Genomic DNA, 15,912 nt, shown 5'->3' on the forward strand with positions numbered 1-15,912 from the left:
ACTGAAAGACGAATTCAGAATCCCCGACGCCAAAAATGTACTCGAAAAAGAAACAATGAACGAAGAAGAGAACGAGAAAGAGGAAGAGAAAAATGCATCTTGGACTCCAGAGGTCGTTTTCGAACCATTCGTCAACGGAAACAAGAAAGAAGGCGAAACATGGGGACAGAACGAAGGATACTGTTCGTCTCCCATTTACACCGGATTAACAGAAAAAATGGCTTGTCCTCAACACCTACACTACGCCAACCGACATGACGCGTTTTCCTCGTACAGTCTCTTCTAATACGCAGGAGTCGTCAAAATAGTGAACAAGTCGGATGTCAGTCTTTCAAAAAAAAGGAAAAATTGGAAAATGAAACGTTGCGCATCCAGCAAACAACAGATTTACCAACTAACAAGGATGGGAAACCAACTTCACATAAAGGTCGTAAATCTAACGGTTCTTTCCCATTCAGCAAACAACATCCTCTGTTCGAAACGCATGAACAACAAATTCGTTCGAAGCATTTCATTCCGATTGCAATTGGCTCACCACCATGTCCACCTGGAAAAAGGCAGATTACTATGACAGACGCCTGAAAACAACAGGCACTGAAATTCGCTAAGTACATCCTCATTTTATTCCGCCCTTGGGAAGAGGACGAAGGACGTCTTCCAGGACCACTTACTTGGAAAGCATTTTGCAAATTTCTACACGATCTTCGAAACGATCCGGGTGATCAAAGACCGTCTATGTTGAGTCGTATCCGACTTGCATGGATAGGAAACATGGCGCGTGGCTTACAAATAATCACCGTCAAAGGAGTCGCAGCAACGCACTACAGAATGAGAAATGCGACGGTGCTAGGTATATACTGTAAGTGCATAAGATAACTGGTGTACATAATTAATAACTACCTTGTGACAGAGTACAACTACACAAAAATGAGAAGAAGGGCAAACGCTAAGTATCAACTGAAAACGGAAATCTCAAAAGTCAAATTCTTGGCTATTGAACGTTTAGGCTGGCCAAAACTGCACGCTGTCACAGGTGAAGCAGAAGAGTGATGTGGTCTGCTGCATCACACCTAGTTAGAAGCCAAGGCTTTTTAATTGTTCTGATATGATTTCGTCGAAGATATTTAAGTTCCCGAGGCTCTTGCTAGAAGCACAAAACACTGTTTAATAACTTCAGTATTCCAGGTATATTTCTACTTGTTTATATTTTTGAACTGTACAAAAGATGGTCCCTTTATTATCAATTATATTGGTTATTAATCATTTCATTTTACTTGATTTATTTGGAAAGCAGCTTAAATATCTCCATCAGTCATTTGATCTTTCAGTTTAGTATGTCTCATCAATTTCTGTTTTTGGTTATTTTCTTATTCCCTAGATAGCCTGAGTTCTTCTTTATTTTATTTTATTGATTGTCCATTTCTTGGCAATTTCATTTTTAAACCCTTATTTCAGCCGCTTTTTTTCGTTGGTTGGTTTCCCGTTTCCTCTTCACCAGCATCTCTAGCCATAAATAGAGAATAAACCGCTAGTATTTTAGCGACTTTTTCTTTTGATCCTTTGGGGGTCTAGCATAGTCGGAAAATCTTTTCTTTCTCTTGTTTAAAAAATTGCCATCTATGATCTTACTGAAACAAAGCTGAGATGATAAGGTAACCTCTTTTTCTAAGAATTGATACCACCAAAAAGAGATCTTGTAATGCCACCAAAATTACCCCATCATTCCATTTCAAACTGTCGTAGTAATTAATTGTTTTGTCTTTGCAGGATGCCGAAACCAGAGCCCGGTGTGCGATGTTGTGGTTAATCGGGATGACTGTGTAATCCAGCTTGGAAAAATCCAGCGAAACAATTTTCTTTTTGACGATTTCGGACCACATTGTGTTGGATTGGGCCGCTTTTTAAACCAGAATAAAGGAGCAGCCAAAGGAATCAACTCGAGGATAAGACAAGTTCTGTAAGTTTTTTTCTTTTACGAGGCAAAGGTATTCATCGATGACCTGATTCGTAAGAAGTAATTTTATTAAAAATTCGTCAGTTCTTTAATAGAACTTTGCTTTTGTTTTATCAGGTCGTCAAGCCAAGTTTCACTAATGAGTGTATCTACTCCTCTTGTTTTTGAATTACTGTTTTTTTAAGGAAAATTCCATCTTGGCTAGATTTATTGTTTTGTCAGTAATTTAAAAAGCACCACGCACCACTTTTGTACAATCAGCGAATGATATTTGTTATTTTAATCGATTGTCCTTGAAAAAACGCGTTACCGTAAAATGAAACCATCAGGTTATAAAAATAACTAAACAGAAAGAGAAATGTTTTCTCCCATCTCTAGGACCGCAATATTAATATTAAAAACAAATAGAAATATCAGAGTATAATTTAATTAAATGTGTATTAATGCATAAACCACAATTTACAATATAAGAAGCAATTTTTACTTGACTTAATACTTGGAAAAACCCGCATATTTATATTTTGGAAATAGTTGTTCTTCGCCATCACTAGAACGCGCTGGGGTCCCTTCGAACTTGAAAAAAGAGAAGTAGGGAATGCGACAAAACGAAAGCACTGGCGGGATAGGGAGACTGGGAGTGACACAGGCATGGTCTATGAGGAGGTGGTGCCGTCACCATGTAGGAATTGGCCGTAAGGCCTCGTCACAGCTTTTTGAGGGGGTATTTCAAAGTGAGATCCCCCGGGTGGGTCAACGAGGGGATAGGGGGAGGAGGGAAAGTGCGGACGTCCAGAGTATGGCATACATAACGCCGCTACTGCCACCACGCGTAGCTTTACTGAACTAGGAATGCCTTCAATCTCTTACAGTTTGGGTTTCCAGAGTCGTTGTGTTTGTTTACTCGTCCTTTTTTTGTGAATGTCTCATTTTAAAACCAAATCAGGGAGGAATTTATCTGTGCTATTTGTGGAAATGTCTATGAAGACGAAAATGGAAAAATTGGTGTTTTCTCAGTACCAAAGAAAATGTTTTCTCATTGGAAATTGATCATACCTGAACTGAAAGAAAAAGCGAGACTGTGTGACATTCATTTTGAAGAATCAGGTATAGTGAAGGGTTTCCAAAACGGCCAGAATTTTTATCCCCTAGAAAGATGGAGATTACTTCAGTCAGCTATTACAAAATTTTTCTTGGGTAACATTACAAATTTAGTAATCTCAATTTACGATGTTCCAACTCAAAGTTTTTAATTCAGTTAAAACAACTGCATCATCCACATCTGCTCGTAAACCTTTAAAAGAGCTGTTAAATGTCACCAGCCGCAATAACCGCCTGCCAACAAAAAGACAAATTAATTGTCATTCAAGAGTACAAGGAAATTACAGCAGAAGAAACCACATATCTAGCACTAATTCAAATTTGAAACCTGTTGTAACATTTATTTTCCTCCCTTTCACAGGCTGCAGGAAAGAAACAAACAATGAACCCATTGCTGGAGAGAATATGGTTCAGGAAATAATGTTTTCACAACAATGGTAATCAAAATAACTGAATTTCATTTATATTCCAATGCTTAACTTTGTATTCTTTAATTTAGTGAAAAGCAACTTTGTTATTGTTTCCATCAATGAAGGTGCAAGAAAGGATGGCCTGTGTTCCGGTCCTTCACCAGTTGAGGATGGCTATTGTGAGCATGAGCAACTGAATCCTATGGACAGTATTTCTGCTCCGAACAGGTATTAGGAGTGATGGTTAATTTCGTATTGCAATGCTTAATCATTATTATGTCTTCAATTTAGTTCACAACAACTAGTGACTCCCAATGTCAACGAACCAGCAAGTGAGGATGACAGTATTTCTGATCCATCACAAGTTGAGGAAGCCTATTGTGAACGTGAGCAAGTGGACAGCGTATCAGCTCCACAATGGTGTATGACTTAATTACCTCTTTTTGGGTATTGCAATGTTAAATCACGTATCTTTCTTGTTTATAGTCCAGAGCAACTAGTGACTCCCACTATTCATGAACCAGCAAGTGAGTTTGTCCTGATTTCCGATCCATCACTAGTTGCAGATGGATTCGTGGAACATGAGCATTCTTCAATGAATGAGAATTCTACGGAAAGCATTACTGCTCCACAAAGCTATTTGTACTAATTCGATTTACTTAGTTTTCCAATGTTTAATTTTATCTTTTTTCCCCAATTTAGTCCAGAGCAACTAGTGACTCCCGCGGTCCCCGAACCAGCAAGTGAGGATGACCAGACTTCCTATCATCAATAAGTTGAAGATGGCTACTGCGAGCGTGAGCAACTGACTCCTATTGAGATAATTACTGCTCCACAGAGATATTTTTACGAATTCGATTTACTTAGTTTTTCCAATGCTTAATTTCATCTTCTTTTCCCAATTTAGTCCAGAGCAACTAGTGACTCCCGCGGTCCACGAACCAGCAAGTGAGGATGACAAGACTTCCCATCATCAAAAATTTGTTGAAGATGGCTATTGCGAGCATGAGAAACTGACTGCTATTGAGAGCATTGCTGTTCCACAGAGGTCTGTTTACAAATTTTTTTTAATTAGTTTTACGAAGCTTTATTTTATTGTCTTCCTTTAATTTAGTCCAAAACAACTAGCAGCAACAAAACACAAAAGGAAATACAGGATTAAACTACCAAGTGCCTGCAGATTGTGCAATAAAGAGATTAAGGGTCAGTGTCCTACTTGTCAGTTGAAGGAATTTAAGGGGTTATTAAGAGAGAAAGACAAGCAACTGCAGAGTTCCATGAGACACCAAGCGAAATCAACAAGATGCGCCGACAGGCTTAAGTTAAGATTAAAAGTAAAGAGTAAGAAGTTGAACACATTCAAGCAACAAATTACACGAATGAAGTGGTATGCGAAGGTAACCGCAATCTTTATATGCTTATAAGAAAAAACATTTTTAAGCAGACTAATTCTAAAATTTCGATATGTTTTCTCAGGAAGGTGCTTTAACCATTGATAATCTGAAGATAAAAATATCAAACCTTACTGCAAACCAACTGGAAGATAAAATTAAACACTTAAGTCACGGAGTAAGTTTCCCACCAGTTCCTTCCTTGGATATCTGCATTTAACCAAGAAATATGACTACGCTGACTACATTTACAGTTCTCGAATGACGTATGCACAAATGACTAAATTAAAATCAATAATTTTGATTGTGACATTTGCAGAACGTTATGTATTGTAAATGTTGTTCCGATTTTTTACTAATACACTCACTGACTAAAATGTAATTCTAGCGTGGAGTATAACACTTTACAAAATATTAACAGGAACGAGTAATCATCAACAACTTCATTCAAAAGGGCAAAGCTGAACTGCAATCTAAATCAGGAAGGGCTCATTCTATGAACTACGACGGCGGTTTCCTGATGCAGTGCTTACTTTTGAAATTGAAAAGCAGCTTCACTTATGCACACCTGAGAAAGAGCAAAATCCTACCTCTCCCAAGCGCCTCTACAATTCGTCGCAGGCTAAGTTCATCTGAATGCAAGTTCGGTTTTAATGAACTTGCGTTGGAAAATATTAAAAAAGCACTGAGAAATTTACCTGATGCTGATCGTTGGGGCAGTCTAATGTGGGATGAGGTTTCTCTGAAGAAAGATCTGACATGGCATTCAAAGAGATTGGAGTGGCATGGAGTTGTTGATTTTGGCGAGGAAATTGAATCGGCTGTGAAAAACGGAATAGCTACACTCGCTCTTGTGCTAATGTTCAGACCATACAAAGGAAGTTGGGTGCAACCATTAGCGTCTTTTGCCTCGCTAAATGCAGCTAGTTCTACAATTCTGCATGAGGTCATTCTAAAAGCAACTGTCTTGCTTTACAATCACAAAGCCATCGTTAAGAATTACGTCTGTGATGGATGTTCATCTAATAAAGCAGCCATGAGGCTTTTCCGAGTTCATGGGAATTTTTCAAGAGCAAAGGTGGAGTCTGAACATGCTTTTTTCATTCGGCATCCCATGGATCCCTCAATTAAAATCTATTGGCTATTTGATGCACCCCATCTTTTGAAATGTACAAGGAACCACATTCTGAAGCACAAAGAGGTCCAGGTAGTGTGGTAATGTTAAATAAGTTTTTACTTGTTAATAATTTTCATTTTATTGAAACAGTATGCTGGTGAAACTGCGCGTTTCATTTACTACAAACGGATTTTTGATCTTGAGAAAAAAAATCCCTTTCGGAGATCATTCAAACTGACCTAGTCTCACATCCACCCTACAAATTTCGAAAAAATGAACGTCGGGAAGGCGGCACAGTTGCTTTCGGACTCAGTAGCTCATGCTATACGTCGCTACAGAAGAGACAAGAAATTCTCATATCTATTTAAAGATTCAGAAACAACTGAACCATCTACGAAATTAATCAACGATGTCTTTGACGTCATGAATGGACGGTACATTGCACAAGGAATCAATGTGACCAACTGGTGGAAGAAAAAGAAGAAGTTGGACACCTTTCTCGACATACTTGATCTGACTGAGGAATGTAACCGCACCAGAAAACAAAATGATCCTAAAACACCTGTTAAGATGTTCCTGTCAAACACAACCTTGCAGGCATGGCGTGTCAGAGTTTTAAGTGTGAGGGAGTAAATTTTTAACATGGGATACACCTCAGTCCTTACAGGAAAACTAAATCAAGATCCTCTCGAGATAAAATTTAAATGATTTAAAACTATTCTCATACTCATGTTTTACATTATTTTTTCGTAGCGTTTTTTTTTAATAGTACGTAGCATAGATGATACACCTACTTTTTTCTTGGCTTCCTTTTCTTGGCTGCAAATTTTTAGGATTCTGTCGCTGTACAACCCCACTAAGATACATGTTGACATCGAGGAACAACTTCGAATCCTTGTCTCCTACGAAGAATGCCTTCTTAACAAATTCAAGTTTTGCGAAAAGGAAGCTGCCCCAATTCTGAATCGTTTCAGGAGCAACTATTGGAGGAGCTGGCGGTTCTGGTTCTACGCCATTATTTTCGCCGCTGACAAAAAAATTGTTCATTTTGCAACGCGGATCCATAAATGTCGTTGTCGTTACTAAAGGATAGGAATTGTCGTAATACGACGAAAATTTGGTCAATTCAACTTGCGTATATTTTTTAATCAACGGATGTTTTGTTTTGTTGGCCGTCACCATTTTGAGGAGATCCAGAAGCTTATTGCGCATAGGAACCACCAGAGAAAATTTTATTGCCTCGATTTAAGTCGTGATAATGGCGAAACTTTTGAGCACTTTAAGAAATTAATAAATTGAACTCCAACGAGTTTAAACATCCAATAACTGCAAAAGATCTCCCGTAATGACTACTACTTCCAGCGTGGACAACAATTCTTTTTCCTCTTCGTATTGCAATTCAGAACTACTGAAATTAAGGTCCGTCAGAATTTTTTTTTAATTTTAGAATTTTTTGGGATATCCCCGGATTGACGTTACTAGATTGCGCAACTGTAAACAAATTCTAATGGTAAACTCATTCAACAACTATATTATTATTTAATTATTACGCTCAGCCATGCACTCCAGTGCACTTTTTACAAAGAGATTCAATATGTGTGCAAAAAAGCGTATCCACTAAGCAGAAATAACATAATTAGAAACGCAGCGGAAAGAATATAACAATATTTATTACCTCGTGTACCTAACCTCAAAAAATTTCTTGGTTTTTCTGTCTCCGGAAATACTGATTTCTAGAAGCAATTAAATTTGAAAAAATCTGCGCTGCCAGTTTCACATTTATTTTTTGAAACGATGTCGAGTAGAGGTTTTTCAGATTATGAAGTACGCTGGTTGTGTACCAGCTATACTGCTGGTTTTAAATAGCAATTTAAAGTGGCTGAAATTCCCGTTTTACCTTATTTGAACTAAAACACGCAAGATTTGGGATATATCTTTACAAGATTGCGAAATTAATTTGTCAACGGAACTACGGAAGAACCACAATTAAGATTATCAAATATCTGAATGTCTTTCACCGTGAAAATGTTGCTTCGGATTGTTTTCAGTAAGTTTGGGACATCAACAGTAAAGTATCAATCAACGATTTATCAATGGTGATGTGGTCTAAAGAAGTTTTGTCATTGCAGCTGCTGTGTTCATCGACATCACACGATACTGATGTCGTAACGGCATTTTGATGGAAGTTTGGTGTACCATTTAAGGTATTGTAAATTGATTAGTACTCACTATTGATGCCGCAAAGTCGCATAACAGTTTTATTGGTTGGCTGCCCATCACAAACAATTGACTTAAAAACAGCAACCTGTTGATGCAGCATTATGAGCGTACTTGCCATGAGTTGGTTGATAACTCCGCCCGGACAAGCCTCTTTGGTTGCGTAACAGGCTATAGGCTGGGTCCATGGATATAGGATAGGGTCTGCAAATAAATACTAGGGCATGGTCCCTCAATCCACTCTCGTGGTTCTTTAATGTGATGTGTTCACTTAAGCCATCGGATCCGGACTATAGGGGGAGGGAGAATGTTGCTAGTTCTTCAATGGTCGCGTGTCAATTTACTTTTAATTTAGCAACACGCATTCTAAGAGAAATTCAGGATCAATCAAATAGATCACGACTTCTTTTGCTCTGCTTTTCTTAATGTAGCTTTAACCACCATAACTTCCTATATGGATATAAAGAATCGCAGATTTCAATAAAGGAACACTGAATTCACACTCTTAAGTTAAAAGTGTGAAATCAGCGTAAGGCACACCATGGCTGATTCCCATCGAATCTACAATTAAATAGTACATCACTTACAACAAGTCTAGTCCAGTGAGATCGTCCAATTCGGAACGATGACCGGAAGTCTGCCTAAAAGACGGTTTCACAGTCTTCACCATGTTTCTAGTCACTGTCATAGTGCCCCAGCTGCATCCCCAACACCGATGGAGCATCCAGCCAATACAAAAATAACAAGAATTTTGCTAATTGATGCAGTCACAAAGCACATTTTGGTTTGATGGCCGAATGGCATTTTTTTTATTTTCATATCATGGCGAAAGTGCATGTGACGGCATTGAAGGCACACTGAAATATTTAGCAAGAATAGGCAGTCTGCAACGGCAACAATAACATGATTCCCTTGAGCAACAAGTATGCGATGTACTACCTGATCAAAAGACTAACAAGTCATGCATCAAATACTAATGTTTTCATTGCATTTTTATTTAGATTCATTGCATGCGTATATTTAGAAAACGGATTATGATATATTCCAAACAATTGTCAGTTGATGACGTAAACAACGAATTTAAAGTTAAATTCATGTCTCGTGATGGTGAGTAGGATATATCGAGGTGAAAAACACTCGAGAAAGTATAGAGACAAACGGTGTGGTATTTTTGGTTGGGGGTTATCTTGGCAGTTTCCTAATTTTTTAAAGAAATACTGCACAAGCTGTAGATGGCCAAGTTATTCGAAAACCTTTCGTTTTCAAATAAAACGATGGTCGGAGGAAAGACTATTTTGAAAAGAGGAACACAGCACGTGATACTCTAAAGGAAAATTCAATACCTGCTGTTCCGTGTCCGGTTCCAGAGCCTCCTATGGCTATGAGTGCTCCAGAGCCTCCTAACACTGCTGTCGCTTGGAACAAGTAATTTTTTTTTCAATTATTTTCTTTTACTATTTTTTTTTACAGAAAGAATGAAAATGTGGAGATGTTGGGGGATCAAGAAGCGAAACCCTAAAAAAATTTAAAAATTCATTCCTTTTTAAAAATAAACACATCCTTCATACATGCGGTTTTTACCTTTGTACCTGTTTTTATATTCGTCGTTTTCCCTCTACTTGAAGATCTAAATGAGAGGCGTAAAACGTACTTCACCAAACTTCCTACAACCCCTTCACAAAAACAACCAGAGCCTTCTGCGCAACCTTCTTCGACAACCGCTCCAAGTGATATTTGTCCAGAGCCACCAGCCAACTCTTGGCAATGTAATTTTTTGTTTATTTTTAATTTTATTCTTTTGATTTATAATTTTTTTTGTTTTTTTCAGCAAATGAAGTTGTATGAGGACTGAGGATTAATGAATCCGAAGACATTAATTTGAACGACTCAATTTCATTTGGAAAGAAAACCTAACAGGCTCATTTTAGCAGTTGAATTTATGGCCTCTGCAATGGGCACCAACCGAACCCCCATACAAGCTACTCAACCCCAAAGACCCGAACGACGTCCGTATCCAGGCCCTTGGTTCCATTGATGCTGTCATGCACAACTTATGATAGGCTATCCCCATCTATTTTAGCAAATTGAGCGACTTGCGTCCCACAATCACCCTACAAGGACAGCCAGTACAGACCCAAAGTGCAAACCTTGTCCTCACGAACGACCCTGTCGTCCTGGTAACTGGGGCCAGGTTAACGCAAAAAAAAACTAAGCTACCGATTGTCCAGAACAAGGAATCGAAGAGGGGAGGTGACGAAGAAAGTTTATTCCATCAAACTACCTCAGGACTCCGTAAAAACGTTATATTTAAGCACGCTAACATCCCTCTGAACAAACATAACTAAGAAGGACTCTTAAAAGGATTGAGTTTCATCCCAAAACGTAAACCAGAGCCCAGCAACCACTGCCTGTTAGCAATGAATTGCCGATGTCGCTCCCAGTCTGGTTTCTAAGGTGGACTGCGACCCTTCGGTGGGATTGCGTGCCAGTTTCCAGCATTCTGATTGTCTCTCCTATCATACAGTATTGCCAAAACAAATAAATAAACGAGGAAAAATATATATTTTTACTTGGCAATGTTGCCTATGCAGTGCGGATTCCGCTCTTTAGCCGAGAGGATCTCAAGCACTACTCTGCAGTGGGAGTGCCCCTCCAGGCCCTCCCCCCACTCCCGTGGGCTAGAGTCACGCTGGAGTTATCCTCGCTCATAGCCTACGCGATGCACTTGTCCAAGCCTGGAGCTTTCCTTTACCGCCAGTGCTTTCGTTTTTGCACAGTCCCTACCTCCCTTTTTTCAAATTATATGGACCCCAGCGTGTTCTAGTGATGGTGAATAATATTTTCGCCTTTTTTCGCTTTTTTAAAATAACTATTCTTAAAATATTAACATACGGTTTCTTCCAAGTATTGCGTTGAGTAAAAATTGCGTCTAACATTGTAAATTGTGGTTTATGAATTATTAATACATATTCAATTGAATTGTATTTTGATATTTCCATTTGTTTTTAATACTAATATTGCAGATACGAGTTATGACAGAAAACTTTCTGTTTAGGTATTTTTATACCTGAGGGTTTCATTATACGGCAACGCCCTTTTTCACGGACAATCGATTATAATGATAAACGAAAAATATCATTCTGTGATTGTACTAAAGTCAACGTGTCGAGCGAATGGTGGTAAAGTGCATCGTAGGCACTAATGGGAATACTAGAGGAAAGGAGGCTAATGAAATGAATATAATTTTTCACGAGTTTCCTCTTTTCTTACGTGAAATTTGTGGGTAAAAGCCGTTTGCGAAAGCGAGTTTGGATTACGTAAGGGATTAACATGTATTGGCGATTCATCTGCCGTTTGCAGAGACCATGTTTTTGAAAGTTGTTACTCCTCAATAAAAGGGAGGAGGAGTTTGAATACAAGCAAAATTCCTATCAAATTTAAATTAAAATAGGTTTCACTTTATATTATATTCATTTATTGACATGCACCTTTATGTTTCAAGTTGCACCTTTATATTACAAGGTGCAGTCGGCTGTAAAATTATAGAAAAGAAATTGAATGTTAAGAAAATTGAAATGTGAATATTAAATAAACCGCATATTTGGTTTTCCACGATCCTAAACCCCACGTTTCTGCGGCCGTGCAGTTGATTCCAGCGAAAACTTCAAACGAATACTCGGGTCTTCGGTTAATTCAAAACTACCTGTGGTGCGGTATAGTTATGAAACATAAATTACACATATTGCGCATACGTGTACTAACTTTCATACAGTCTGTTATAAATATTACATCCACAACTTTTGGTGGAATTCTGGATAACAATCTGACCTTCCAAGCTGGTGACTGTTTGATTCCAATAAGAAGTCCTACTTCACCACTGGTGAACCACCATTCTTCTGCCACCTCTGATGATTCACCAGCAGTGCTGGATCACCGCGATAAACTTACTACTGCGGTTCTACCGCGCGGTAGCGGTAGAACCGCGCGGTAGTACCGCACTAGCTTAAACTACCGCACTACCGCGTTAGTTCTCAAATTTCTGTGCGGTAGCGGTAGTTTTCAACGCCATCTAGCGCTCATAGTAAAAAACACAATTACAAAACAACAGATGGCAGTCTTATTTTTCTCGAGCATTCTATCAATTCTGTCAAGATAACCGATCAGTCTGATCTTTCCTGCTTTCAGACATTAGATCATTGAATCATAGTTCATATTCCTAAACTAATTGATTGACAAATTTGAATGAAATATCATGGCGGGGTAAGTAGAATTGAAATATTTGTATTATCTCATGTATTATGTCTTTATATATGGTTTATTATTTGTAGTATGCGAGGAAGGCCACCGTCAGTTACATCCCTAAAAAATAATGAAAAAGGCACGACAGTCCATCATATGTCTACCCGAAAAAAGTCAGTGCCCAGTTCAAGTTCCAAGAAAAAACGTGCTTGTGACACAGAGCAACAGGAAGGGAACAAGAACAATGAAACTGAAAGTTAGTTGCAAAGTGAATCGTCAACTTCAACCTCATTGCCATTGTCAGTTGGAGCTGTTCCACAAAGTAAGTTACGATCTGAATCAATCATTTGTCTGATACTTTACATAGAGAATAGGCCTAATAATCTAATGTATCTCTAGGATCTACAAACACCCAATCATTAGATCCATCACGTAACTCACGATACTCTTCCTCTTCGTCCCATACTTCAACATCAAGTCGTCATAGTGTACCACAGGATGTTCTGACAGAAGGACATGTCAAGAGGCTTGCCTACCCATTATCTTTCTTTGAATATCATGGACCTTCACAGAAAGAAGGAAATTCACTATACATCTGCACAGTTAAGGGATGCAAAAGAGATAAACCATTTTCCACCGTAAACAATTCCAGGGGAAATCTTCGTTCTCATGTTAAAGTGAGTATCCAAGGAAAACAATTGTAAATATTCAAATATTGGAAAATAATTCTATCTATGGTTACATTTAGTCGTGTCATAAGGAGAAGCTAGAGGAATTCAATGCAGTTTGCAGGGATCTTGATTCAAAGAAGGCAATGGCTACAGGTTTACCTATCTCAACCAATAACAGTGCCAAGGACGATCAGAATCAGTTGGAGGGAAACGACGAAACGCAACAGAAATCCTTTACTCAACAAAAGATTCATTTTTCGGGTTACAGGAAACCATTGACAGAGAAGGAATTGGACGCCTGCGTTACGGTACTAAGTTGAAAGCTGTTTTATTAATTACTTCGTGATAACAATGTGTTTTCAATATTTTGTTAGAAATATCTTTGCGATGGTGTTTGTGAAAATGTTGGCCCCCCGATGTAAAATGAGAGGTCGGCGATTTTATCGGAAACAGATTGCAGCAACGTACATAACAAAGAAGGCGGTTCTTAAAAATGAATTGAAGGAGGATGCCAAATGAATCTGCACGACAGCCGATGGGTGGACGTCTCGAAGAAGAGCCTTTATTGGAATCACTGTCCATTGGCTAAATCAGAATCTGAAAAGACGTTCTGCATGCCTAGCTGTCCGCCGAGTTGTTGGCACATGTGATTATGACGTTATTGCGAAGCTTCTTGAATCGGTGTATGAGGAGTTCGACATCTTGGACAAAGTTATTGCGACCATCACTGACAACGGAAGCAACTTTGTCAAGGCCTTTCGTTTGTATGGATCGAAATCCAAGCACCAGATGATTACCCCCACTGTAACTACAGTACCTGCACCAGCCATGACTGTTCGGGCAAGCACATCTAGTGTTAGTAAATCTAATCGACTGGTATGTAACATTAATAAATCTCAATTCTGTATAGATATTTGTGATTGACTGATTGCTAATTTAATAGGTTCAAGAAGATGCTGATATTTTGGATGTGCTTGACGAGGAAAATTCTGAATTTGCCGAAACAGACGACGATTGCGATGATATCGGTGGTGACCTTGTGATTGACGACCGAGAGGCGGTCGAAAATAAAGAAAAGGACCCTCATGATGAGGAAGATGAACGCCACGAATGGGATATATTTGACCAAACTTTTCCTTTGATGGACATTTTAGATGAACGTTTCACATCTGAGAACGTCTACGTCTTGCCACCACATCGACGCTGTGCATGTCACACGTTGAACCTTATCTGCAAATGCGATATTTATAAGAACATGGAACCTTCTTTGAAGAATCTTTTCGAATCAACAGATAAGAAATTCAAGGCAATATGGGCCAAACAAAATCGAAGCGCCAAAGTCTCTGATAATATCCGCAAGCGCCTCGGCAAACTATTTATCATAAATAATGAGACCAGGTGGAATTCTTACTACAATGCCATGAAACGAGGCAAACATTTCATCAACAAGAAGCGTTCCGAGCTTAAAGCTCTTTTTGAAGTCTATGGTATTCAGTATTTTCGTCCAGCTGAAGAAGAACTGGTGCGTGAATACGTGAAGATAATGAAACCTATGTCAGAAGCTCTGGATGTCCTTCAAGCGGATGTGAAGGTTTCGATCGGATATCTCTTGCCAACGCTGACTATCCTTATTCAAAAACTGAAGATGCTGCTTGACGATAGGACGATTAAGCATTGCAAATCCCTCATCAGAGTAATGCTTTCATCAATAAACACTCGCTTCCAAGACTGTTTTGAGAACCAGGAATTAATCTTAGCAGCCATTTTGCATCCTCACTTCAAAAACAAATGGATTTCGGAGGAAGATAAGGAGGCGAAAACACAGCTACTAATGAATGCCTTTAAGTCACACAAACAAGATCCAGTCCCAGTGAACGGTACGCCAGAGAGTTAGATTAATCAAAATATAATCAGTAAATTTAATTCTAATAGTTGTCTTTTTCTATCACAGCAACAATAGGAAAAGAGTAGCAACAGAAGATGCCAGTGAATCTCAAGACAGCGACTTCAGCCCAAGAAGGAAAAAAAAGAAAAAGGATTTCTTTAAGGCATTGTTTAATCCAGTTGATGCTGATGTGTATAATGAAGTTGATCTTTTTTTATCGGATACTTCAACAAAACTTTCAAGTCTGAAGAAATATCCGACTTTAAAACAGCTTTTTCTGAAATACAACGCAGCACTTCCATCCTCCGCATCTGTGGAACGTTTGTTCAGCATTGCTGGAAGGATCTTTGTACCGCTGAGAAATGGGTTGTCAGATCAAAATTTTGAAAAACTTTTGTTTCTGAAAGCCAATAAACATTTCTAATTCAAATTGAATTAGATTTCAAACATTTCAACGCTTTTATTTCATTTTATTAACAATTTAAACCAAAACTACCGCTGAACGACTACCGCTATCGCGGTAGCCCCTTAAACTACCGCGGTAGTACCGTACCACGGTTAAATTTTTTTTTAAGTTACCGCTACCGCGGTAGCGGTACTTTTTTAAAACTACCGGGCCCTACCCTGTTCACCAGCAGTGCTCTTTAAAGTACTAACAAAACAATAAATCTAGCCAAAATGGAATTTTCTTAAAAAACAGTTATTCAAAATCAAGAGGAATGGATACGCTCATTGGTGAAACCTGGCAAGACGACCTGGTAAAACAAAAGGAAAGTTCTATTAGAAAACTGAAGAATTTTTAATAGAATTACTTCTTTTGAATCAGGTCATCGATGACTAACTTAGTCTCATAAAAGAAAGAACCTTGCAGAACTTGTGTTATCCTCGAGTTGATTCCCTTGCCTGCTCCTTTATTCCGGCTATCAAAGC

At 38.6% G+C, this 15,912-nt stretch overlaps 3 protein-coding genes across 4 annotated transcripts; all 3 read left to right on the forward strand.

Annotated features, from left to right (window-relative positions):
* The first annotated feature begins 2,786 nt into the window (after positions 1-2,786).
* On the forward strand, positions 2,787-4,237 carry LOC124207664. The gene is made up of 4 exons (XM_046605231.1): positions 2,787-3,690; positions 3,754-3,882; positions 3,949-4,104; positions 4,165-4,237. Exons 1-4 carry the CDS (start codon positions 3,524-3,526, stop codon positions 4,235-4,237), a joined length of 525 nt encoding a protein of 174 aa, XP_046461187.1. The 5' UTR covers positions 2,787-3,523.
* On the forward strand, positions 4,171-5,532 carry LOC124207065. The gene is made up of 3 exons (XM_046604327.1): positions 4,171-4,510; positions 4,577-4,859; positions 4,939-5,532. The coding sequence occupies exons 1-3, from the start codon at positions 4,338-4,340 to the stop codon at positions 5,071-5,073; spliced, it is 591 nt and encodes a 196-aa protein (XP_046460283.1). The 5' UTR covers positions 4,171-4,337; the 3' UTR covers positions 5,074-5,532.
* A 6,696-nt stretch (positions 5,533-12,228) lies between these two features.
* On the forward strand, positions 12,229-15,513 carry LOC124207569 (zinc finger BED domain-containing protein 4-like). Of its 2 annotated transcripts, none has more exons than XM_046605107.1 (7): positions 12,229-12,447; positions 12,516-12,748; positions 12,826-13,103; positions 13,175-13,405; positions 13,472-13,973; positions 14,041-14,974; positions 15,049-15,513. In XM_046605107.1, the coding sequence occupies exons 5-7, from the start codon at positions 13,887-13,889 to the stop codon at positions 15,066-15,068; spliced, it is 1,041 nt and encodes a 346-aa protein (XP_046461063.1). In that variant the 5' UTR covers positions 12,229-12,447; positions 12,516-12,748; positions 12,826-13,103; positions 13,175-13,405; positions 13,472-13,886; the 3' UTR covers positions 15,069-15,513. The 2 variants fall into 2 exon arrangements, with proteins under 2 accessions (XP_046461063.1, XP_046461062.1); XM_046605106.1 differs by having other exon boundaries at positions 12,230-12,447; positions 14,041-14,987; positions 15,049-15,501.
* The last annotated feature ends 399 nt before the right edge of the window (positions 15,514-15,912 follow it).

This window comes from Daphnia pulex, chromosome 11, assembly GCF_021134715.1.
Source record: "Daphnia pulex isolate KAP4 chromosome 11, ASM2113471v1".
Classification (NCBI taxonomy): domain Eukaryota; kingdom Metazoa; phylum Arthropoda; class Branchiopoda; order Diplostraca; family Daphniidae; genus Daphnia; species Daphnia pulex.